The 27050-nt window shown below is 37.2% G+C and overlaps 1 protein-coding gene across 2 annotated transcripts in view; it reads left to right on the top strand.

Annotated features, from left to right (window-relative positions):
- LOC145205334 (serine/threonine-protein kinase N2-like) overlaps positions 1 to 26311 on the top strand; it is a 53537-nt gene extending 27226 nt beyond the window's left edge. The window contains exons 7-21 of one of the 2 annotated variants that reach the window (XM_080078025.1): positions 1266 to 1454; positions 1518 to 1627; positions 10723 to 10866; positions 11784 to 11856; positions 21447 to 21624; positions 21722 to 21916; positions 21981 to 22050; positions 22111 to 22274; positions 22707 to 22865; positions 22996 to 23172; positions 23238 to 23377; positions 24923 to 25065; positions 25146 to 25334; positions 25412 to 25471; positions 25530 to 26311. In XM_080078025.1, coding sequence (XP_079934151.1) covers positions 1266 to 1454; positions 1518 to 1627; positions 10723 to 10866; positions 11784 to 11856; positions 21447 to 21624; positions 21722 to 21916; positions 21981 to 22050; positions 22111 to 22274; positions 22707 to 22865; positions 22996 to 23172; positions 23238 to 23377; positions 24923 to 25065; positions 25146 to 25334; positions 25412 to 25471; positions 25530 to 25676 — 2138 coding nt within the window. In that variant the 3' untranslated portion in view covers positions 25677 to 26311. The remainder of the gene's footprint in view (positions 1 to 1265; positions 1455 to 1517; positions 1628 to 10722; positions 10867 to 11783; positions 11857 to 21446; positions 21625 to 21721; positions 21917 to 21980; positions 22051 to 22110; positions 22275 to 22706; positions 22866 to 22995; positions 23173 to 23237; positions 23378 to 24922; positions 25066 to 25145; positions 25335 to 25411; positions 25472 to 25529) is intronic. The other variant, XM_080078026.1, reaches the window with a different exon arrangement.
- The last annotated feature ends 739 nt before the right edge of the window (positions 26312 to 27050 follow it).

Below are 27050 nucleotides of genomic sequence, written 5' to 3'. Positions count from 1 at the left end.
ACCAATGCAAGTACCTGAGATTTTTCAAAATTCCACACGATATTACTTTCTCAAGAAATCACTTTTCAAATTAAATAAAATCGCAGTATACCTTTAAGGTCCCGACCAAATCGCTTTACAAAATTATTTTGATTAAAGAATAATTTTTTTGTTAATGTTTGGCACAAAACATTATTATAAAAATAACAGAGGGGGAAATTTGAACTTGGTGATTTACTTTAATGGGAAACCGCACCAAAAAGGTTAAGAACCACTGATCTAAAGTATACAGGATCGCTTTGTGCATTATTATCACCGCTTGGCGCACCATAATGCCACTTGGCGCACCTTTTTATCGCTACAGTAAAGGTGCACTAATTATTATACAGGAGCACCAAGCAAAATAAAGTTGCGCCAAGCGATATAAAGGTGCACCAAGCGAAATATGGGCCAACAAGCAATGTAAAGGTGCACCAAGCGATATTAAATGGATCCAAGCGATCCTGTATATTTTAGATGCACCGATTGTTTACTGTCCACCAATTGTTAGATGCGCAGTGTAAATGTGCTATTTGCCATAATTGACGCTCATTGTGATTATACGGCTTTTCAAAGCAACTGTACTTCTTGTTGACAATTGACATGGCCTGCATTTTGAAGATCGTAATGATACGAAACAACAGGAATAGTTACGTAGCTATAAAAATAGACTTAGGGATTTTTTTGTAAACAAAACCAGATAAACAAAATATAAAGTTGTGAATCCAGGTTTTTGTGAAAAAACGGAAGCTACTCGCGTACCACCTAAAAAACCTTCGCATACCACTAATGGTACGGTACCACATGTTGAGAACCCCTGGCATAGACGCTTCAGGGCTGGTCCCAGTTATGAATTTATGTTCATCTTAACTGATACTGGTCAATCTGGCGATCTCCTACTACAAAGCTGACATGTACAGCATACAAGGCAGGCAATGGTGCTTGTGATTCGACTTTCAGCGGATTCTCTACTGAGCCTGTGTAGCTCAGTTGGTAGATCATGAATCCCGGAAAGACTCTTGTCGTGGGTTCTAATATCACCACAGGCTAGATTTTTCTAGCCTACGCCTGGTCATATGGTGGTGAGTGCTTGATGACCGTCTGATTCGGTATGGCGCCTTCAATGGGCCTGGCATACTGTTATTCATTGTTTATGACTGTTTGTTTTTACAGTGGTTTTAAAAGTTTTATTTTCCCTAAGAAGAAAATCTAAGATGTATTTCATATGTTTCTCTTTTGTTCATCAGGAAAGCTGGATGTTAGGTTATTGGGATGTCAAGATTTGCTTGAAAATGTCCCTGGTCGTTCAAGAAACAATTTAGTGCAACTACCAACTGCTAGTCCAGAAAATCGGACAACATGGATCAGAGGAGCAAGTAAAAGCTTTCATGGAAAAGGGGCCAACAAATATACAGTAAAACCTGATGATCTTGCAAGTGGGCATTTATCTTAAACTTAATGTTGATTTCACACTGAGAGAATAATGTGTTAAATTCTAGACGAAGTTTCAGCGGTACTTAAGCTTGACAACATTGTTATTGGGCAAACTTCCTGGAAAACTATTGGATCACAATGTTGGAATCAACAATTTCTTGTTGACGTTGAGCGGGTAAATATCTCACTAACAGTGTTTCAACTGTGTTTTCTAACCAGTGTCTTTGGCAAAATCATTTCAGCAATGTCCTGATACTGATGTTAAAAATTAGATAAGTTTTCTTTTAAACAAATCAAAACAATCAACATAGGGTTGGCTGCAGGGCAGTGTTGTATTTGGATTAGGTGAGTGAACAACACAAAAAAAGGGTGAACAATTTCGTATATACAGCTCTTAGTCATGAAAATTTTAACAGCTATGATTGCTAAAGTACGTGACTGAGAAGTTATGTGTAAAAATAGTAGACCTTTGTGCTCTACAGTAGGCACCACATCCAGGGCCTCAAGAGTGATGAGTAAGTTAAGATCGGCCCGTTAGAGATCCCTGGTTAAGGCATAAACGTGTATTCAACCAGATACTGCCCGCTGTTTCAAAATTAACTATTTTCATTGATTCGTCTTGCTGCTTTGCCGAGATTTACAGTTATATGGTGGCCCTATATTTTCCAACAATAGCAAACTCTTGCAGTATATGGTTGCTTGTTGTTTTTCTTTTATTAAAACACAACATAAACTCATCAAATGATGTACTGCATTTCACTGAAGCCATGTTCACTCTTTCCACCCAAGTCATTTTTTTTATAGAACCAGAATTTTTACCTCTTTACATTTTGTAAATATTTAACATTGTGCGGTTACCAACATAGCAAAAGGAAGCGGTAATCCCCCCATCTTGCAGTTGGGCAAGTATCAATTTCATCGAAATAAGCATTTCAAAGTAAAAGATTTCAAAGTAAAAAAATGTCTAACAGTTAGTTCAGGCATATGTGCTGCCTATTGTTTCATAATAATTATGGGTCCCCTTTCTTTTTTCTGTCCTAACGCTGGTTTGTGAGACGCGTTTGGTCAAAAAAGAGTGCTTCAAATTTATGAAAATTGCACAGATGTTAGTTATTAATCCAGATTTGATCCTTATGAAGTTTGACCCCGAATGACCCAGCGGTTCACCCTCAGGGCCCCAAAACGAAAATTTTTTGAAACGGCTGTACTGACTAACGTACATAATCTGAGAGTTTCATGCTTTGTTGGTTGGTGCAATGTAAGGTATTCTAAAGAATTTTGTAACTTTTTATTGGATTCACCAATTTTCACCCCGTAAACCCTGAAATAATAAGTTTTAGTTTTAGCCCAGAAATACAAGCCCTAATGTGCTAAAATATTAAACAATTGTTTGCAGTAGGTTATTAGTTCAGTATTTAAAATTTTGCCTTAATCGGCCAAATAGTTACTTTTACAGTCCATAATATGTGTACAATGTCAGTCAGATAGAAGTCTCAAATCTCAAGGGAGTAATTATGGGTCCCCTTCCCAAGGGGACGCATCTTGATTTCACTCAGATTTTTTTTTTTCTTTTTTTTTTCTTTTTTCTCCGGTGAAGTTTGTCCATGCACTTTTGGCATCAAATCTTTGATGAATTTGGATGAAACTTTTACAGATGGTAGATATATTTATGCAGATGTGCCCTTTGCTTTGTTTGACTTGATAACCCCAGTATTTACCCCGCTAGGCCCCAAAGTGTAAAATGTTTTTGTATGTTGGTGCGCACCACAAACGAAAGATTTCTGTAGTGTAATAGTATAATAAAGGCACCAGTACATATCATACTTGTGTTTGTGCATTACTCGGCGGACGTTTTTGCACATGCCAGTCAGAGGGGTATTAACAGCCTTATGACGTCAGAAGTGTTGACGAATGTTGTTAATAACACCTCTAGTGGTTAGAATTTTAAACATTGTTCGATTTGGATAAAATTTTACATGACTGTTAATTAGGTCATCGTGGTTTCATATGACCAAGTATTGCTCATCCAGCAGTTTTATTGTAAACAATCGACGTTTCGACGTCCTATACAAGACGCCTTCATCAGGATAATGACATAACTTGCAGGACATTTGTCATCGTGGTTTCATATGTTATACTTTTGGGTGTTAAACCCCATCAGTTACCCCACTGACCCCCTAAAATGGGTGAGTTTTCTAAACAGTGTCAGAATTTAGTGAAATTTGAAATGCTTTCAGAATTTGTCATTTATAGGTGTCAATTGTTTTATTTAACCCTGTAACCCCAATATTTACCCCTCTAGACCCCTAAAAAGGGTAAATTTTTAAACATTGTCCGAATTAGATGAAATTTGGACAGCTCATAGAGTGTGCTATTTATAGTTGTTGTTTGCTATGTTCAACCCTGTTGCCCCAACATTTACCCCACTAGCCCCCCAAAATGGGTCCATTTTGTAAACAATGTCAGAATTGAATGAAATTTACATAGCTAATAGAGTGTGCCATTTATAGGTGTAGAATGTTGTGTTTCACCCTGTTGCCCCAATATTTACCCCACTAGCCCCCCAAAACGGTTCAATTTTTTAAACAATGTCTGAATTGAATGAAATTTGGACAGTTTGTAGAGTGTACCATTTGCAGGTGTTGGTTGTTCCATTAAACTCTGTAGTACCTATCATTTACTCCACTAGACTCCTACAGTCATGTACAATTCACCATTGATAGGAGCTGATTGTTGTGTTTTAGCCTATTTTCTCACTATTTAACACTTTTCCCAGATAGTCATAAAATAAATAAAAAATTCAAAAGGTATGAATGGAATGCATTTAAATAGTCTTTACTTCATATATCATATTTATTTAAGCACAGTACCGATCACTGTGTTTGAAGATAGAATGCCAAACTTTCTCATTGTAATTTGTTGAAATGCATTATTTACAACTTTGCATGTGTGGGGACCCATGAGTTTCTGCTTGCGGAAACAACTAAGGTTATAAAAGACAGTGGATGATATGGGACCCAATATAAAATAAGTGTCGGATGTAAATAAGTGTTAAAAAATAGGTCACAGTGTATGTGCAATGGCAATATGTGCTAAGCCACCCTTCTAGTTTACTGGTTTACGATTAAGGTGGGTGAATACAGAGCGGGAGGGCTCAGCTTGACGTCCGGACAGGCGTTTTACGAGACAGTCGTTTCGGTGATTAGAAATCAGCTGTTTTTGCGCAGCTATGCTATGTTGTTTTATTAAGTTATCACGCACATTTTTAGTTTTGGAAATTGTGTTCAAGAACTGACCTTGAACGACAATATCAAGGTCAAAGCATGAGATTAAATTGAAAGTATTTTTCCTGTTCTTATTTACTGTTTTTTTTGTAATTATATGACAATAATGATGCAAAAAGAAATCGGACAAAACTTAAAGTTGGGTTAATGCCTTTTGAAAGTTTTTCCTTTGAGAATCTAAAAATAACCGGAACATTTGTTTGCCATAAATCTGCACAAACGCGTGTGTGGGGACCTGTTCATTTTTGCTTGCAGAACCTATTATATGTGTAGATCAGGGGTGGCCAACCCGCGGCTCGCGAGCTGCATGCGGCTCTTTGCCCTGTTTTATGCGGCTCTTACGTTATGTTCGAAGTTTGGGGCCACTGTGTATATTTTGGTGAGCATGCGACGATCTGGTACAAAAATGGTTATTTTATGTAAAGCTTCAACAATTTTGCTTTTGAACAAACTTATTATCGGTATGGCCACAAACCTTGCCCTAAAACTGCAACTTTATGTGGCAAATGGCTTGATTATGACGGCATACATTCAATTGTTAAACTATGAATGGGTGCTCATTGTTGCGTACAATGCGAATGAGACACAAAGCAACAGCAATATTTACAACAAACGTTTTCCAAAGTAAATAAAGCTTCAATCTGCTGTTTTTCGGGTTATGACGAACGTTATATTTTATCGGCAGTTTGTTTTGGGTTTGAATTGGGCGATTGTTGGTTCAGTTCTCTGTGTGTGAGGAAGGGACGAGCCATTTAACATATATGCTTACCGTATTTACTCGATTGTAAGCCGCGGCTTATATTGTTTATTAGCTGCCGTTTGTGCGGCTTATAATCGAGGGCGGCTTATATTTTAATTTTATACCAAAATTATTTCTACACTCCAACATTTCAAATTATTTTGGGTTCAAAACATGTATGCGTGTACAGATTATACGTCGATATACGTTCTGTTGGGTACAGTTATCAACGTAGCTAGCAGATATGGGCAAATAGTCATACCAGATAACAACAGAAAGTTGTATTAAGAAACAATCGTATTTAAAATTCCAGTGTGCGGCTTACAATCGAGGGCGGCTTATAAACGAGTATGGCTTACAATCGAGTAAATACGGTATGTGTATAATGTGGCTCTTTGTGGCAACACAATAAAAAATATGGCTCTTAGGCTTTAACCGGTTGGCCACCCCTGGTGTAGATCAAATGATGTGTATAGTAAATTGGTAAATAGGATATAGAATATGTAAAATGGAAGTATATTAGAAAGCCACCTTTCTAGTTTTCATTAGTTTATGCTTCAAAATTGGTTTCACTGACACAACAATCGCAAACTGAAGCAATAATATTTACAAAAAGCAGGGCAATCTCACAAAAGTTAGGATATGTCGTCTTCCTGACAGCATTCATAAAAACACATTTGTGACTTTTAGTAACACTGACCTAATTATGGTTCCCCTTTCATGAAGGGGGCACATATTGTTTTTGTCCATTTTTTTCTGTCTACCGCTGGTTTGTAGTGCTTGTTTGGTTAAGATAGAGTGCTTCAAATTTATTATGGGTCCCCATACCTGAAAAGGACACTGTGTTTTTGTCCATATATTTTTTTTCTGCCTAACGCTGGTTTGAAGTGCTAGTTTGGTTAAGGTAGAGAGCTTCAAATTTATTCAAATTTACACAGATGTTAGTTATTTATCTATACTTGATCCTCCTGAAGTTTGACCCCGAATGACCCAAGGGTTCACCCACAGACCCCCAAAACGTATTTTAAAAAAAACTGCTGTACTGACTAAAGTAAATGATCAAGGAGTTTCATGGTTTGTTGTTTGGTGCAATGTAAGGGATTCTAAATAATTTTGTACTTTTAAAATGGATTTACCCATTTTGCACCCCTTTAACCCCGAAATAATCGGTTTTAGTTTTTTCAGTCCAATTTTCTAACTTTTAATTGGATTCACCCATTTTGCACCCCTTTAACCTCGAAATAATCGGTTTTAGTTTGTCCAGTCCTTAGGTCAGAAATGCAAGCCCGTAATGTGCGCTAAAATTTTTTTTTAAATGTTTGCAGTTGGTTACCCATTTGGTGTTCAAGATTTTTGCTTAAAAGCCAAATGGTTACCATTACAGCCCATAATATGTGTACACTGGAAAGCCCAAGGGAGTAAATCAATGATTTACAATTGCGGCGATTTTTACATAGCGGGAGATTGCTGCTTGACGCAGGGATAGTTTTTTTTTCTTAGAAGTGATTAAAATGATACTTCGGTTTTGTACATTTTAGGCAAACGTTGTTAATTATGATGAAGGTAAAAAACTAGACGTTTTCCAAAGACGCAATAAAAAGTCATTAAACAGTCATGGACAAGTTGGCCACCTTATGTTGACTGATGGTTAGCTTGTAGGTTCCACAGAACACAGTTGAGAATGTTTTTTTTGTCACAACATAGCTTATTTAATTTTTACACATATACTCCAGAAGCAATATGTAAGTTAAATATAAATTGGGAGAAACGTTATTGTTAATCACTAAGGACTGCGTTCTATTAACATTAAACAATCGTTCAGCGAATACAAATCCGTTTGGAGTTTGGGTTGATGCTTTCTATGAATTTGTCGTTCTAAAAAAATCAAATAAAATCTAAAAAAAGAATTTGAAAATCTTTTTACCATGACTAATTCGCATAAACATGTGTGTGGGGGGGACCTATTTGTTTTTGCATTCAAAAACAATCATGTTTGTAGATCATATGGTGTGTATAGTAAATTAATAAATAGGATACACAATATATAAAATGGAAATGTATACTCCAGTTTTGATGCTACAGTAAAACTTCGATACTATGACACCTTGCTATTATGCCACCCTCGCTACTATGCCACTTTTGATCGTCACCAACTAAATTCAATAGAAAATAAATTTACTATGCCACCCCTTACCCTTGATACTATGACACATGAGAGTACAGTATTACTGTATTAACGGTCTGGTTTCAGATTGAAAATTGGGCCTTCTGACAACTGTCGGTTTGAGCGCATGATAAAACAGAGAAAAAATGAAAAGCAAATCGTTGAGTAAACAAACGTGGTCATGTTTAGAGGTTTCACGGCTTTGCAGCGAGTTATGTAAACGCTGTTCCGTGCTTGTGTCACGACAAAACTAACAGATCTTGTTTGTTCTATGCACGATCTATCCGTTTTTTTGTAATAAATTATACTGTATACTGTACTTTATACCAGGCCTGTCAAACTCAGGGCCGCATGCGGCCCACAAACAGTCAACAGCGCTTGTAATATTTTTTCCGATTTTACAGAAATCAGCTGTTTTGCACAGCAATGCTACTTCATTTTATTAAGTTGTCACTCACATTTTCAGTTTTGGCAAAGGTTTCACACCTATGACGTGATTTAAACCTAATAAGCATTCTTCGGTCTCGTATATGTCAAGAAAAACTTGTTAATCAAAATAAAGTTGAAAAATCAAACTTGACATTTTTGCAAGATAAATGTGTAACCATGGGTTACTTAAGGTCAACTAGTAGGTATTACTAACACAGTTCAGAACTTTCTTTCGTCATAATGTAGCGTTTTTTTGCAATAAATTTAGGAATCAACACTCAAGGCATGTATAAATTAGGTTAAACGGGGTTGTTGAACAGTAAGGACGGCGTGCTATTGAAAATGGTGTCAATAGGTCAAACAGTCGTTTGGCGTGTGCACCCTGAGAGGTTACTACAGGTCAATGGTTTTGCGAAACAAAGTTAAATAAAAAACAATTTGTTATGTGTACACTTGTAGCAAATTGCTTTTTAATTTAAAGCAGGGGCGGGCAACCTGCGGCCCTTCATTAAGGGTTGTGCGGCCCGCAGAGACGCTGGGTTTTTGAAAGTACTGGCAAACGAGTCCAATTATTACATATTTTTGAGCTGATTAATGTGCCTGATGCTAGTTTTCTGCGACCTGGCAAAATGTGCCTAGAATCAAATACGAATTATACTTGTAGTTAAGCATATTTGGTAAGAAACCAAGCCAAATCACTTTGTGTTGTACACAGGTGTGGCCCGTGATAAAATTTGGACATTTATAATTGGCCCTACAGGAACAAAGGTTGCCCACCCCTGATTTAAAGTGTCTGTAACACAACTGTTACAGCTTTTTTAGAAAAAAATGTGTTTAAAACCCGACCTTGGACGACAATATCTGGGTCAAAGCAAGAGATTAAATTAAAGTATTTGTTTCGTTCTTTTTTAATGTTTTTGTAATTATATGACAATAATAGTGCAAAAAGAATACGAACATTTTTTTTTATTGTTGGGTTAATGCTTTCTAAAAATTTGTTTTTAAAAATCTGTCACCGCAACATTTGTTTGCCGTAAATCCTCACAAACACGCGTTTGGGGACCCATTAGTTTTTGTTTACAAAAACAATCATATGTGTGGATCAAATGATGTGTATAGTAAATTGGTAAATATCGTATAGAATATATAAAATGGAAGTATATCAGAAAGCCACCCTTCTAGTTTTTCTTACTTTTCAAAGTGAAACCTATTATTTAAACAGACATTTAAACAGATTTTGTGTTACTGAAAAGAGTATTACCAGGCTAGCAGCCATATGCGTCTGACTTTTGTAGGCCTGTTGTGTGCAAACAATGCGAAAAACAGGTATGAAATGTGTCACAATATAGATTATGACGTAATAAACAGTTAAAACTGATCTTTACATTGTGCAGCTCAATCTGTGCATGAAGTTGGAAATTAATCTGGGTTTTGGGGGGGTCAATGGTATATATATATAATATAAACGTTTTTCTTTACCAATTTCAAACACAAAAACCAGCAGATAATTGGCGGCTGTTGGTGAAATAAGGATTTGCAATGCGGCCGTCGTAGCGAAAAGGTCGTTTCAGTGTATAAAACTAGATTAAAAATCACATGCGGCCCTCGGCATAATTTCCAAACTGCAATGTGGCCCCCGAACCCCACGAGTTTGACACTCCTGCTTTATACTGTAATAAATTGCAATCGTACAACACAACGTGGCATTACAGTACATTGTCACATCACAAGTTTTACAAAAAACTCTCGGTATTATGCCACCCTCGCTACTATGCCACTTTATCTCGGTCCCAAAGGGTGGCATAGTATCGAAGTTTGACTGTATACCAGGGGCGGGCAACTTCTCCAGTCGGCGGGCCTGATATGGAAAAATAAAGTGCGTGGCGGGCCGGATTCCTGAATCGATACATTAATCGCGTATTTATCCAGTGATTTAAAACGGATTTTTGACCACCTAAACCAAATACATTCAAGAACATCACAAATACAATACAGTCCAAACAATCTAACTGATATAACATAAAATTATTCACCACAGACAATTTAATGCATACACCACAAACTGTATGTTCTGTAAATTTTTAATAATGTTACCATTTCCCATACACATGTTTCATTTGTTTTACTTAGAATAAAAAATATGTTGTTAAACGTCAATAAAGTTACTGACCCAATTGAATTTAGGTAGATGTATATCTGTTGAAAGTGCAAGAATTTTTTATGTAACAATTCATTAAAAAGGACAAAATTTACTTTAATGTTAAAATATTTGAAAGTCACTATTCTAGTCAATAACAAGGGTTAAAAAGTTCATACACTGACTTATTAGTTTTAACAATTAGAACTTGAAAATGAATGTTAGGTTAAAATTTGAAAAGTAACTTTACAAACAACCCTTTTTCCTTGTCAACATTTTTGATATTCATTTTGGTTTCAAGTGTTTTTTTATGTTTCTATTACATACCCCTTTGTCACACAATGATTTAGAAATTCCATATTTTCTATTAAAAACACTTCTTTAGCTGTTGGATTTTACAAAGCAGAACTTTGTTGGAACCATTTAAAGGCACACCAACCCAAATAATGAATTACAAAAATTTCAAAGTTGTTAATTAACTGCTGATCAATTTCAACCTAAAAATGTAAATTTGCAGTCGAGAGAACTTGAGATTGAAGTTTACTGGAAGGACTGGAGAGCTATGTCAGCTATAAAATTTTTGAGATTGGAAGATTTCCTGGATAACAAACGCCATGGAATGGCATTACAGCTTGAACCAAAGGGAATCCTGTTTGCAGAGGTACAATTGCAAAAAACATAGTTCTTAGATAAGTTTAAGTTTATTTGGTTGTTAATTTGTGTTGAGGTCATTGCATTATCTGTTCCTTGGGGGGGTAACTTTATTTGAATAAACTATAAGGTTTGATACATGGTAAACGTACAATACAGGCATCAAGAAACTTATTTTATTGGACTATGTTTTTGGTGACCACTTTTAACCAGTTTAGGCTAGATCCTTTCTGAAGGGCATAATATATTTTTTTTCTGCCTCGTTGAACTTGGTGGATTAACTGTGTGCTACCAAAACATCAAATCATGGCAGGAGGGTGCTACCGGTCAACATATACATAATATTAAACAATGTTGCCAGCAATATCTTATACCTTTGCCACAAAATAGCTTCCCAATTTGTTAGTGTCAGTAATAGTTTGAAACTATTGCAGACCAGCGATCATGGCACACTCATATACAAATCACAGTATGCCAGGCCCATTAAATGCGTGATAATGAATCAGCTGGTCACCAAGCATTCACCAGCATGGCGTAGGCTAGAAAAATCTGGTCTGCGGTGGAAACCGAACCCACGACAGGGGTCTTTCCGGGACTCACGCTCTACCAACTGAGCTAGACAGGCTCAGTGGGGAAGCTGCAGAAAGTCAAAACACAAGCATCAATGCCTGCATTTTATGGTGCTTGTGATTCGACTTTTGATGGGTTTCCTGCTGAGCCTGTTTAGCTCGGTTGATAGAGTTTCAGTTTCTCTTGTGGGGAATATATATGTACATTTATATGAGACAAAATAGTTTTAAAATAGACCATAGTGTATTTGCATTAGCAATGTGTGCGAAAGCTACCTGTCTAGTTCTATGTGCTTATGATAGTAAAAAAATGTGGTTCAAAAAATTATATTACCAAAACTTATTTTTTATATTGCAGGTCACCTTCAGCAATCCGAAAATAGAGCGCCGTCCGAGGTTGCAGCGCCAGAAAAAAATATTTCGAAATAAAGGTATGATAGTGGATACACTGCACCCATATTGGCTTTATTCTTTTTATAGGTTTCCTTATTTGAAGGGGACACATATTGTTTTTGTCTGTAGTAATTTTTTTACCAATGTAATTTTGTTTATCACATAACTCTTGCTTATACAAACCTTAACAAGCTAACCCTCACCAAAATTTGAACAGTTGTTTTAGGGTTTTCTTAGTTGTTTAAAATGTGTTGCCCAGTGCCCTGGGGCTCATCCAGAAATTTTAAGGAGGGATGGGTGGGGGTCCACATTTGTTTGGGAATTTCCCTAATGGCGCTCTATGGCGTCAATTGTTCTGATTTGGGAAATATTCTTCAAATGTGCTCTTCCGCACAGGAATTGCTTAATTTCTACGTCAAACTATTAATAATTGTTTTGTTGCCTTCTGTTTTCTAATTTAAAGGATCATGTTAAGCTGAAAAGTGCCTTTTCGAGAATCGTATACAAGCCCGAAAGTACAATACCAAACCCAGTCCAAATTGCAACTTTTGGAATTTCTACAGCTCAAGGGCTTTAAGGCAAACGGCATCAGCTCTTATGTTACCCATTCTCTAATTGACAAAACAAATAATTGAGTTTAGCGAAAACTTACTCACCAAAGCTGCAGCTACGAGATAAGCAGAATTGTCCTGTAACCCAAATACAGAATTGTCATTTAACTTGAAAAATAAAATGGCAACAACTTCTAAAGAACATTTTTGAAATGGTGATCCTCATGTTAAGTTGCACAACGTCACAAATGCACATTTGCATTTGCGGAACATCAGTTTTACATTTTTAGCACAATAAACTCTTCATTTAAACCAGCGATTCCCAACTCGTGGCCAATTTGCCTGGGGTCACCGAAGCCAGTGCTTTTCAACCGGTGTGCACGGTGCACCATAGAGTACACCAAAATATACATGGGGTGCACCAGTACGAAAAAGTATACAAGGGTGCATCACAAACTTTTAATGAACCATTAATATTCGACTTTGACTTTCCGGATATTAAAAAAAAGATGTAGGTTTCTAGGTAAATATATTTTTTTAAATCTTGATGTCTAACACTTTCAGAGGGTTGACGCTAGTGATGGGACGGGTACCCGGTACTCGGTACTCGGTATCGATGGTATCGAACGATTTCAGTGGTATCGATACTCGTACTCGGTATCGAAATATTTTGTCTCAGTTTTCGATACCAACGTGCGAGTACCGAAGGCCGATTTACACTATAAGAACACTGAAAACTTTGTGCCAATATATGCTTCGGACAGCACAAATTTGGGAAAAAGTTCCGCCAGGTTAGGTATTTTTTTCGCTATCGTATGGAGATTACTTTTTTCTGCATGTGTGTGTGCACGCCTGTACGCCGGCCATGGCAGATAAATTAGCAGGTGATATGCAACTAAGTACAACACTGTACTTAAGTACTCGGTAATCGTACTCGGTACTCGGTATCGAAGGTATATACATGTGGTACTCGTACTCGGTATCGGTACTCGCTTCAAAACCTGGTATTGTCCCATCACTAGTTGACGCATATCTACATCAAAAGACATTTTGTGCAGAGTCCGGATTGGCATTAAAAAAGAGTGCGGATTTTTGCGCAGTTGGTGGATTGACTTCAAAAGTCTCACCGACAGTGTTTAAAACTTCGACAGCTCCGCTTGGTTTAATTGACATGATGATATGCATAATGATTTTTCATGTCGCTTTTTACCTCAGTTTACCTTTTAAGTAAACAGGGTGCATGAGTTTGTCACAACAACTTTAAGGGTTCACCAAACCAAAAAAGGTTAAAGAGCACTGGCCTAAGCCATGGTTCCTAACTCGTTTTAGGCCATGGACCACTAGCCCCAATAAAATAAACTCATGGATCACTTTATTGTTGAGAGAGAATACAGTTAATTATGGGTCCCCTTCCCTGAAGGGGACACATATTGATTTTACTCAAAAAAATGTTTGTTTTTTTTCTTCTACCCAAAGATTGTCTGACTCGTTTTTCCATTAAATGTTTGATGGATTTGGCTGAAATTTACACAGATGGTAGATATAGTTATGTAGATGTGCATCCCACTTTGTTTTTGTTGATAACCCCAGTATTTACCTCGCTAGCCCCTAAAATGGGTTATTTTCTTCCCACAGTTTGTCCGACTCGTTTTTCCATCAAATGTTAGATGGATTTGGATGAAATTTACACAGATGGTAGATATAGTTATGTAGATGTGCATCCCACTTTGTTTTTGTTGATAACCCCAGTATTTTCCCTGCTAGCCCCCTAAAATGGGTTATTTTCTTCCCAAAGTTTGTCCGACTCGTTTTTCCATCAAATGTTTGATGGATTTGGATGAAATTTACACAGATGGTAGATTTTGTTATGTAGATGTGCATCCCACTTTGTTTTTGTTAATAACCCTAGTATTTGCCCCGCTACCCCCTAAAATGGGTGAGTTTATAAACAGTGTCAGAATTGGCTGAAATTTGGATAGCTTATAGAGTATGCCATTTATAGATGTCGATTGGTGTGTTCAACCCTGTAGCCCCAACATTTACCTCACAAGCCCCCAAAGTGTAAAACGTATTTGTATGTTACTGGGCACCACAAACGAAAGATTTCTGTTGCTCAATAGTGTTACAAGGGAAAGGAGTTGTATGTTACTCGTTTGTGACTTTGTGGATTGGTTGGTGAACATTTTTGTGCCATGGCAGTTAGGGGTTGTTAACAGCCCTATGACATAAGAAACATTAACGGTTGTTGCTCAAAACACCGCTAGTGGTCGAAATTTTAAACATTGGCGGATTGGGCTGAAATTGTGCAATACTATTGATTGAGTCATTGAGGTTTCATATTTTTTTAGTTTGTGTGTCGGACCCCATTAGTTACCCTACTAGCCCCCTAAAATGGGTCAGTTTTTTAAACAGTGTCGGGATTGGATAAAATTTGGGTAGTATGTGGACTATGCTATTTGTAGGTTTCAATTGATGTGTTTTACCTTGTAGCCCCAACATTTACTTAACTAGGCCTAAAAAATAAATGAACTTTTAAGAACGTCATAATTATATGAAATTTGCAAAGTTTATTAAACATACTAAGTCCTCAAATGTTTGTTTTGCCCTGTAGCACCACAACTTAATCAACTAATCTCTAAAATGTGTAACCCTCTTCACAATGTTCGAATTGAATGAAAATTGGACAGCTTGTAGAATTTGCTATTCATTTTTTGTTTTACCCCATTATGGCACTTCTTACTCCTTCGTTTCTTTGAAAAAGAACGTTAAATAGGACATACTTCAAACAATACCTGGGGTGAATCTAAATTTATATAGCTTGTTCTCTACATAGCATTAATATTTAAACCCAGTCCCGATCACTGCGTTTTACCTTACAACACTAAACTTTCACATGGTTATCTCTTGAATGCATTATCTACAACAGGGGCGGGCAACGTACGGCCCGCGACGGGATTTTGAGCGGCCCGCAGACAGTTTCTGGTCTTACATGATAATGTGGCCCGTGACCACAGTCTGCCGCAATCCCCCACTACTTGCTTACTATGTCAAATTATAGTTGTAACGGACAGTAACGCTCCCCAATAGCAAAAAACTTTCCCGCCGTTGTTACCATTGCACCATACATCCATTGTTACGACATAACTGCCGACCTTGTGTGTGGCCTGCTTTCATGGTTTCCTTTGTTTCCACACATGTAGCCTAGTTAGTGTTTCAGCAGTATCCAAGTCCGTGGTGTATGCATTAAATTTGCTGTGGTGAATAATTTTATGTTATATCAGTTAGATTGTTTGGACTGTACTGTAATTGTGACGTTCTTGATTGTATTTGGTTTAGGTGGTCAAAAATCCGTTTTAAATCACTGGATAAATAGGCGATTAATGTATCGATTCAGGAATCCGGCCCGCCAAGTACTTCATTTTCCCATATCAGGCCCGCCGACTGGAGAAGTTGCCCGCCCCTGATCTACAACCTTGCATGTGTGGGGACCCATGAGTTTCTGCTTGCAGAAACAACTAAGGTTATAAAAGACAGTGGATGGTATGGGACCCAATATAAAATAAGCATAGGAAATATATCAATGTTTTAAAATAGGTTATAGTGTATATGCAAGGGCAATATGTGCTAAGCCACCCTTCTAGTTTTAATTTAGAGCCTACTAATTATATTCTTGGGGTCGCCGCAATTTGGCAAATGTTCTCAAGGGGTCACAGCACAAGAAAGGTTGGGAACCGTTGATTTAAACCAGTGGTTCTCAAACTTTTTTATTGTCGGGGTCAAATGGTAGTTTTTTAAGTGTGTAGGGAGCCGCAAAACAACGAAACCTTGAGAGAATCACTAAACATTATGACTTTGAAAGCTAAAATAGTAATGTTTGGTGGTTTTCTGAGGTCTGGTGCGAGCCGCAAAATAAGTAGTTTGGAGCCGCATGCGGCCCCGAAAACCGAGTTTGAGAACCACTGATTTAAACCCTTGCTATGTTGCAATTGACAACCTGATAAGCCTATGCAAAAGAACTAAAGCACTTGGCTGTGAGATAACAACTCCTTGTTATCACCCAGCAGTACGGAATGTTTTGGGCCAATTTAATCAACATAATTTTTTTTTGAAAATGGGTGCAAATGGTATGGTTGCACCATGTTAAGACTAATTGGCCTTGGACAGCTTTACTGCTGACTTAAATCACAATGGTAGCAATGTTTTTTTATTATTGCCACAACATGGCTACTTAATTTGTTAGTGTCTGCAGGTTGTTTTTTTAAGGTTTGGTTTGGGTGACCGCTAAGTAGTTTTAAGAGACCGCAAGTGTTTCATTGAAATACCAAAAAATAGCCATTTCCAAATTTTGGGAAACCGCTGGAGAAATTTGGGTGACCGTTTCGGTCCCCCAAAACACCTTAAAAAAACACTGAGTGTCTGTACTGTTTTGTATTTCTTTAGCAGAAGTTTTCACTAAAAAAACAGGCCTTTGACACAAATAAGTGATAGGGAAAATTATTAAAGATATGCTGCGTATTTTTTTTCTGCTTTGCCTTATTACTAAGTGTAAATTATGAGATTATGTTCCTGTAAAATACATTTGACACATATTGTTTTTGTCCGTATTTTTTTTTCTTTTTTTCTTTCTAACGCCGATTTGTTCCCACGTTTTGGTCAAGAAACAATGGTTCAAACTTTTTCAAATGTACACACATTATAGATATTGGTCTAAAGATGGCCATGTGAATTTTGACCCTGTTTGATCCAGCGGTTCACCCACAGGCCCCCGAAACGTAAAATTTTTAACGCTGGTTTGTAACGCTCGTTTGGTAAAGAAAGAGTGCTTCAAAATTATTCAAATTTGGACATATGTTAGTTATTGATCCAAACTTGATCCTCCAGAAGTTTGACCCCGAATTACCCAGCGGTTCACCCCCGAAACGTAAATGTGTCTAACGCTCGTTTGGTCAGGAAAGACACTGTAGGCAGAAGTCCCAAGAGAGTAACTCAATGGTTTACGATAGCAGGAGGGCTCAGCTTGACGTCGGACAGACATTTTACGAGACGTCGTTTTGGTGATCAGAAATCAGCTGTTTTGCACAGCAATGCTGTTTCATTTTGTAAAGTTATCACTCACATTTTCAGTTTTGGCAAAGGTTTCACACCTATGACGTGATTTAAACCTAATAAGCGTGCTTCGGTTTCGTATATGTCAAGCAAAACTTGTTAATCAAAATAAAGATAAAAAAATAAACTTGACATTTTTGCAAGATAAATGTTTTTTTAAATGCTCGTTGTCAGGTCGGCCGCCGACGCATGACCACGGGCTACTTAAGGTCAACTAGTAGGTATTACTAACACAGTTCAGAACTTTCTTTCATCATAACCTAGCGTTTTTTTGCAATCAATTTAGGAATCAATACTCATGGCATGTATAAATTAGGTTAAACGGTGTTGTTGAACAGTAAGGACGGCGTACTATTGAAAACGGTGTCAATAGGTCAAACAGTCTTTTGGCGTGTGCACCCTGAGAGGTTACTACAGGTCAATGGTAATGCGAAACAAAGTTAAATGAAAAACAATTTGTTATGTGTACACTTGTAGCAAATTGCTTTTTAATTTAAAGTGTCTGTAACACGACTGTTACAGCTTTCTAGAAAAAAGTGTGTTAAAAAACCTACCTTGGATGACAACATCTGGGTCAAAGCAAGAGATTAGATTAAAGTATTTGTTTCGTTTTTTTGAATGTGTTTGTAATTATATGACAATAATAGTGCAAAAAGAATACGAACAAAATTTTTGTATTGTTGGGTTAATGCTTTTTAAAAATTTGTCCTTAAGAATCTAAAAATCACCGCAACATTTGACTCCAGATGACCCAGCAGCTCACACACTGGCCCCAAAATGTGAAATTTTTAAAGCAACTGTACTTACCTATGCACATGATCCAGGACTCTCCTACTTCATTGGTTCATACTTTGTAAATATTTTAAATTATTTGGCGACTTGCATCTGGATTCACCAATTTTTCACTCCTTCACCCACAAATATTTATGGTTAGCTAGACACTCAATTCTCGTCGCAATGGGCGCTGCTTCATGGTTAGTTGTATCAAACTGTGAAGGGTGGCAGATATTTTTACCATATATTGTTGGTATTGCTACTCTGTCGTCTTTATTAAGTAGTTAATGTGGTTGTATGTTTTTCAACGATAGTAAACTTACTTCCTATCATTAAATGTAGTTTGCAACCCTATCCCAGTCTCATTGTTTATTTAAATAACTGTGAAATTTATTTAAATAACATCAGAAATTATTATGGGTCCCCTTCCCTGAATATTGATTTTACTCACATTTCTTTTTGTTTTTTTTCTTTTGTTTTCTTTTTGTTTTCTTTTTGTTTTTTTCTTCCCAAAGTTTGTCCGACTCGTTTTTCCATCAAATGTTTGATGAATTTGGATGAAATTTACACAGATGGTAGATTTTGTTATGTAGATGTGCATCCCACTTTGTTTTTGTTGACAACCCCAGTATTTACCCCGCTACCCCCTAAAATGGGTTATTTTCCGCCTAAAGTTTGTCCGACTCATTTTTTCACCAAATGTTTAATAGATTTGGATGAAATTTACACAGATGGTAGATATAGTTATGTAGATGTACATACCACTTCATTTTTGTTGATAAACCCAGTATTTATCCCACTAGCCACCTAAAATGGGTGAGTTTGTAAACAATGTCGGAATTGGCTGAAATTTGGATAGCTTGTAGAGTATGACATTTATAGGTGTTGATTGTTGTGTTCAACCCTGTAGCCCCAACATTTACCCCACAAGCCCCCAAAGTGTAAAACCTATGTTACTGGGCACCACAAACGAAAGAATTCTGTGGCGCGATAGTGTTACATGGGCAACCAGTTGTATGTTACTGGTTGGTGGGTTGCTTGGTGGACGTTTTTGCGCCATGGCAGGGTTGTTAACGGCCCTAGCATTAACGGTTGTTGCTCAAAACACCTCTAGTGGTCAAAATTTTAAACATTGGCAGATTGGGAAGATTTCACCTTAGTCAACAATCATATTCATACAGAGCAACAATAATGACACACCTATCGAAACTGCTTGCTTGTACTGTGGTGAAATGTCTAATTTCTGTCATAGTGGGTACAGCAAACACTACCCTCAAGTTGTGCGTTTCAGTGCAAGATTTCATATTTAACCACTTTCAGGGCATTAATGAACTGTTACGTTCCTACAAACTTGGTTAAGACAGATTTGTCACAGCTGGCTTTCTAATTTCGCCAAGAAATATAATTGGCCTAGGCCGTGGTCAACAATAGCGAGGTTAAAGCAGTATTTTTAGTGATGGGACGATACCAGGTTTTGAAGCGAGTAACGATACCGAGTACGAGTACCATATGTATATACCTTCGATACCGAGTACGAACTACAATTATCGAGTACTTAAGTACAGTGTTGTACTTAGTTGTATATCACTGGCTAATTTATCTGCCATGGCCGGGGTACAGGCGTGCACACACACATGCAGAAAAATGTCATCTCCATATGATAGTGAAAAAAATATACGTAACCTGCCGGAACTTTTTTCCACCGAGTACGAGTATCGATACCACTGAAATCGTTCGATACCATCGATATTGAGTACCGGGTACCCGTCCCATCACTAAGTCGGTTTTTAAGACTTTTGCAAATTTTAATGATTGAAGAATTATATATGTGGACAAAATCTTCAAAAGTTCGGGTTAATGCTTTCTGCCCTGCTAACTTGACCTTTGGAATTTAAACATAATCAATTCATATAGATACTGTTCTGAAATGCTGCATATATGTGCAGTGTTTTTTTTAAGGTATTTTGGGGGACCGAAACGGTCCCCCAAATTTTTCCAGCGGTATCCCAAAATTTGAACTTGCAACTACAGTAGAAAAGTAATGGTTGTTTCTCACTATGTCTTGTCCATAATACGAATATAGCCTACGATCAATAGTTCACGTCCAGAAAAAAGAATAAGTGGAGGTACAGCTAACAGCTGAATCAAAGAGTTATTCACAAAAGAAGTGCACCTTCGATACTCGTCAATGTTTATTTCTGATTTATGGCGCATAATGATCAGTTTTTACGTGTGGAAACATAACAAGCAGAAGCCAACAAGCACACTTTGTTTGATTGTGCAGCAAACATGTTTGGCAGCAATGTTGGGCAGGCTGTTTGGTCGCTGTCGCAATCATTTAAGCTGTGCCTTGTCGAATAATTCATTCTATGTTGCGTTGATTGTATGTAGTTTAAATGCCTAGGTTTGTACCGCATCTTTAGAGATTAATGTTTGTCCTAAAGTAACCTTTGAAATCAGAAATAAATCTTCAAAGCGTTGGAATCTGCAAACAACGAAGAAATGGAAGCTGGCGGATGGGAACGGGATTGCGAATCTGTTTTGTTGCATGAGATAGAACCTGAAAAATTTGTTCTGTGATTGTGCACTGCCAGTAGCCTAATAAATAATTCGTTTAAGCAAATATGGCTTTTTTGGGTATTTAAATGAAACACTTGCGGTCTCTTAAAACTACTTAGCGGTCACCCAAACCAAACCTTAAAAAAAAACCTGTACATGTGTGTGAGAAACCATTTGGTTTGCATGCAAAAACAATCAAGTTAGTTGGTCAAATAGAGGGAATAGTAAATTGTTTAGGATATAGAATATATAATTGGTAATATATAGGAAAGCCACCTATCTAGTTTAAAATGTTTGATTGGGTTCAACAATAATTTATTTTAGTTTTTACAAATTTGTCATTGCGTATCATTAATTGATCGCATTGTATCAGTGCACCCACCAATACTGTTAGCACTATGAGGCCTAAAATAAAGCAATAAACAAATACAGCAAATGGCATATGCCGCAAACTCTCAAATATTGTGGTAAATATAACTTGAAAATTAATAGAAACCATCTTTATAATTTTTTTCATGCTGTATATTACACTGTGGAATATGCAAAATAAATAAAATTTATTATTTTTGTATGTCTATGGGTTTTTTTAAAAGCTGATTTAAACAAAAACTTTCAGGATATTGTTTGTTTTGTGTTAGGAAGAAGTTTTCTTCGTGCAAAGCAAATGAATATTAACATTGCAACATGGGGAAGATTAATGAAACGAGCTATTCCCCCTTGTAGTGACCCATCAACTTTTAGTCCACAATCTACAATCGTTGGTTCCATGTCACCAACTAAACACACATCTTCACTTGATGAGGAAGCAGGCAAAAGGTTTGTTAAACAAGTGATAAGTTGTAGGAAAATATTATGATCTAAGAATCAATGCAATTGCACAACAAAGCAATCTGAAATGGAAGTAAAATTGTAGGTCTTCAGTTGAACCTGCAAAGCAAAAGTTAGATTTTGAAGAAAGTGCATTTAGTGCATCCAAAGAGAGAAGATCTAGCAAAGAATCAGCATTTGCAACCAACAATCAGAGTAATATATCCCGGCAACCAACTTGGAATGTTCCAGGAACCAACAAGCAGCGGAAATCATTATCAGATGACCTGCACAGTGACAAGTGTGATACTGTTTTATACTGTATGGACAATTTTTAGGTTTGCATTTATATTAATTGTTGTCAGGTCAAGCATCTCCACATCACGATCTTCATACAAGCAAGCTGTTCAACCTTCATCTGTTCCAAACCTCAATGTGATTTTCAATAAAAAAAAATGAAGTAGCATATGAAATAATGAATAAATTTCTGTCTAGGAAATACTACCAGCATTCAAAGAAGCTAGTATGTCAGATACCAATCAGCCAGTTGCTGCACCACGCCAAAATAAATCCAGTTTTCTTCAGTGGAATCAGCCTTCCTCACCTCCCAAACCAGCAAAAAGAACATCTACACCAACTCAGGGAAATGATTTTTCAAGGTTGTTTTGGTGAATTAATTCAGAACAAAATCATTGGGCTTAGTACAATTTATCAGAAAGCCCAATGTTCTTCTCTAAGCTAGGTCTCAACATTTGTGCAGGGGACTTTGGATGACACTTCTACCTAACTTTTTAAAACTGGGAAATGTATACTAATGATAGGTCACAGTTAGGGAATTGGTAAAAAAGAGCATTCACTCGCTTCTTGATGTTTGAAATTTTAACTTTTGGGCAAATGGTGTAGTAATAGCATAAAGGTTTCAACAGGTCATTGAGAAGTTTTCTACTTTAAAATAAAACTATTTTTACTAGGTTAGTAAAATTGTTGCTTACTTTTATCCAGTGACACTACATTGTTGTCCTCTAACAGTGTTAACCAATTGTACACGAAAAATCACCCTTGTTCATATTCAACTCTGTTATTTGTTTTAGTGGATCTAGCATCACAATGAGCCATTTTCGGCCAATAGCTGTGTTGGGAAGAGGGCATTTTGGCAAAGTTCTTCTTGCACAACACAAAAAAACTAACAAAATGTATGCGGTTAAAGCTCTTAAAAAAGGAGATATAATTGCAAGAGATGAAATTGACAGGTATATACAGAAACTAACTTATAAGGAATAGTTGGTAAAATTGTCAGTAAGTCAAAAACATTAAAATTTTATACTTTCAAGAAATTGTGATAAAATGTGTGGTAAGTGCTGGATAATTTTTGTTGTACAGTTTAATGGTGGAACGTCGTATATTTGAGTGTGCCACACGTGTCCGTCATCCTTTTCTTGTCAACTTGTATGCATGCTTTCAAACACAAGAGCATGTGTGCTTTGTCACTGAATATGCTAGTGGTGGAGATCTTATGCTTCATATACACACCGATGTTTTCAGTGAATCACGCACAGTGTAAGAAGATTTTGTACATTTAATGTCTGAGCTGTTTAACTGTATTTTACAACATGTTCAAAAAGGTTTTATACTGGTTGTGTTGTTTTGGGTCTGCAATACCTTCACCAAAACAAAATTGTTTATCGTGATCTGAAACTAGACAATCTTCTGTTGGATAAAGATGGCTATTTAAAAATCGCAGACTTTGGACTGTGTAAGGAAGGTAAGTGTGCAGGTCTTTCCGAGATAAAATGACATTTGCCGCTGTGCAAAATCTGCATTCTATGATGATACAATATTAACTGGGAATGGGCCCTGCTCAGACAGAAGTTTCGATATTGAGCATCGCTGTTTTTTTAAAACCCATGCTCAGCCGAGCAGTTCCACAAACTGACCCGAGCATTAAATTTGCATGTTCATGGCCTGCTAACATACGATACTAGTGTTCAAAAGGGTATCCGAGAACAAGAATGACTGTTTTTAATGCTTCCGAGATGGTAGAAAAACGCTTGCTTCTGTACAGCTTAGTATGCCGTTGGTGACGTAAGAGACCTTGGAAAGCTACAAAACTAGCGTGAAATTGGGAATGTTTGTGTCGTCACAATGCACTGAGCGTGCTCGGTCTTGCTTTGTCAATGATTATTATGGGTCCCCTTCCCTGAAGGGGACACATATTGTTTGAGTGCTTCAAATTTGGACAGATCTTAGTTATTAATCAGAATTTGATCCTCCTGAAGTTTGACCCTGAATGACCCAGCCGTTCACCCACAGGCCCCCAAAACATATTTTTTAACGCTCGTTTGGTCAAGAAAGAGTGCTTTAAATTTATTCAAACTTGGACAGATGTTAGTTATTAATACGAATTTGATCCTCCTGAAGTTTGACTCTGAATGACCCAGCCGTTCACCCACAGGCCCCCAAAACGTAAATTTTTTGAATCGACTTTACTGAGTAAAGTACACAATCTAGGAGTTTCATGCTGTGTTGGTCGGTGCAATTCTAAAGAATTTTCCAACTTTTCATTGGATTCACCCCTAAAACCCCTAAATAATTGGTTTTAGTTTTAGGCCGGGAACACAAGCCCTAATGTGCTTAAATATTTAACATTGGATTACTCATTTGTTATTTAAAATATCGGTCAAATCTAACAAGTGGTTATCCGTAGACCTACAGCCCCAAATAAGTGTTAAGACATTTGCTAAATCGTCTGATGGAGTTTAACACTATATCACTCTGTTCCCAGGGGAGTGATTCACTGATTTACAGCTCAATGCACACCGGGTAATACGCACAGCGATAGCTTCGTTTTTGTTTCGCGCCATGTTCACAATGGAGATAGTGATTACGCTGACGGAAATGAAACCGTGAAATTGCGGACAACCTTTTTTTTGTTTCGCGCTTTGTTTTCACCCAGACGCGAAAAAAGAGTTTGTCGTTTATAACCTGCAATGTGATACGGTGTAGACGATTTATACATTTTTTCTCAAGCTTGCTTAAGTAGTTTATATGCAATGGCAAAAAATAGCAAAAAGTACAGATTTCCTTAGAATCTAAACATAACCGGAACATTTATTTACCGTAAATCCGCACAATCACGCATGACCCATTCGTTTTTGCTTGCAAAACAATCATATGTGTATAGTAAATTGGTAAATATGATATAGAATATATATACTATGGAAGTATATTAGAAAGCCACCTTCTAGTTGAAATTTAAACAAGTTAAATTCAGAAATTCTGGTCATTAACACTGTTTATTTGTGTGAAGATATGGGTCATGGTGACAGAACTGGTACGTTTTGTGGAACTCCCGAGTTTTTAGCACCTGAAGTTCTTACTGACACATCGTACACAAGAGCTGTTGATTGGTGGGGGCTTGGAGTTCTTATATTCGAGATGCTGGTTGGTGAGGTAAATTAACTTTTGGTTTTTACACTTATTTCCAAAGTGAATTTGAGTGGTGGATTATAAATTTATGTAACTTTTATCAGTCTCCATTTCCCGGAGATGACGAGGAGGAAGTGTTCGACTCCATTGTAAATGATGAGGTTCGTTATCCGCGATTTCTTTCCACTGACGCAATATCAATCATGCGGCGTTTGCTTCGACGTAATCCAGAGCGAAGGCTCGGAGCCAGTGAACGTGATGCTGAAGATGTAAAACGTCAACCATTTTTCAAGGTAAATATATTTAATGAATTGACTATGATAAATAAAAAATGTCGCAATCAGACATTTTACGAGCCATTTTTTACCAGAAAGTAAATTGGGAACAACTATTACAAAAGCGAGTCAAACCGGAGTTTGTACCGACAATAGTAAGTTGTATTTTACTGTTAATGTGTCGTTCAAGTTATGGCACGACTGTTTTTTTAGAAATCTGCGACTGATGTTAGTAATTTTGATGATGAGTTTACCACAGAAAAGCCAGTACTTACCCCGCCTCATGAAAATCCTCGCCCTCTTTCCAAAGAAGAGCAAAAGCAATTTACACAGTTTGATTTTGTGGCTAATTGGTCATAATGTATAACTTGTCTATTACCTGCTAAGAGTTGTGTAACAATCATGTAGTGCAGCTGTTAAGAGAACTTGTTCTTTAAAGTCATGTCACTAAGTCATTATGTGCCGTCTTTAGCATGAACACTAGGATGACAAAATATTTCTTCACTGTACTGAATTTTCCAAAATAGTTTTCTTTGTATTGCGTTGTTTCTCTGGCGTTTTTAAACATACCAAAAATTACTCCAGTTTAAGTTGTAAATGGAATTTATGCTTATCAAAAGTTGTGCTGTATATCATTTTTAAATCGAAAAAATGTTCAGTATGATTTATACAGCTTGACGCTTCCCCTGTGCTTTTCGGTAATGATTATGTTATGCAAACAGAAAGCACTTGTTGTTAAACGATGCTATTCCATGTTGCGGACTGCCTTTCAGTTTCCTGTTCTGGAACAAACGCTGCATCTACTCGTTGGTCCTGGTACCTATTGCACAATGTAAAGACTGCATCATTTTAGTGACCTGTCTTTTCTTAGAATTTAGCCGTCTACTGTACAGGAAATGCAGCAAAAGCACCCAATAATGATGACAGCTGCTTTGTGTATAAGTGTGTATTCCCAAGCGATATTTCAAGTACACTAATAAAACTTGCAAAAGTAACAGTGATTTTCCATGTAAACATTTAGTTATCTTAATATATCACAGTACGCCAGGCCCTGTGGTTTACATATGAGTGTGCTGTGATCGCTGGTCTGCATAGACGCTTCAAGGCTGATCTCAGTTATGAATTTATGTTCATCTTAGTATGCCACATCTGGGACCAAATGTTACGGCACCGCTTTTAATAGTTGTGCAACTTAGCCAACGTCGGTAATTTGGGCGCAGCGCTTGCCCCCGTCAAGCATTTGTCCAGCACACCAGTGTGATTAACCTGAGTGTGCCGTTGTTAGTAGTGTTGGGAAAGAGTGTGTTTGCTGAATCATGGGATTGTAGCCGCCTAGCTTATAACACTTAATAGTGGTGTGTGTTGAGTCGAAGAAAACCTTCATAAACTAGCAGTACTACTACTAGTCATAGTTTTTATTACACGTCATTCTAAAATTATTGCGTGCTACCCACATGTATTCTACTAGGGCAGTGCACAACCTGTGGCCGTGAACATGTATATTAAAATACATGTACTGGCGGCCGTGACGTAAATAAAACTCATTTGCCAATTAGTTGATGGGTATAGGCGTAAGACGTTTTGTACGCCTATTGTGTGCAAACACTGAAAAAAGGCAGGCGCCACAAGCGTCACAATATATATAACGACGAACTTCAGAGCTCATAAACAGTTAACACTGATCGGCATGCAGGTTGCAATTCACAGACGGTCATTCTATGCCAGTGGTTCCCA

The sequence above is a fragment of the Phallusia mammillata genome, chromosome 8 (assembly GCF_965637545.1).
Source record: "Phallusia mammillata chromosome 8, kaPhaMamm4.hap1.1, whole genome shotgun sequence".
In the NCBI taxonomy this organism is placed as follows: Eukaryota; Metazoa; Chordata; class Ascidiacea; order Phlebobranchia; family Ascidiidae; genus Phallusia; species Phallusia mammillata.
Note: the sequence above shows the minus strand (reverse complement) of the source record. Positions and strands in the feature narration are given on the sequence as shown.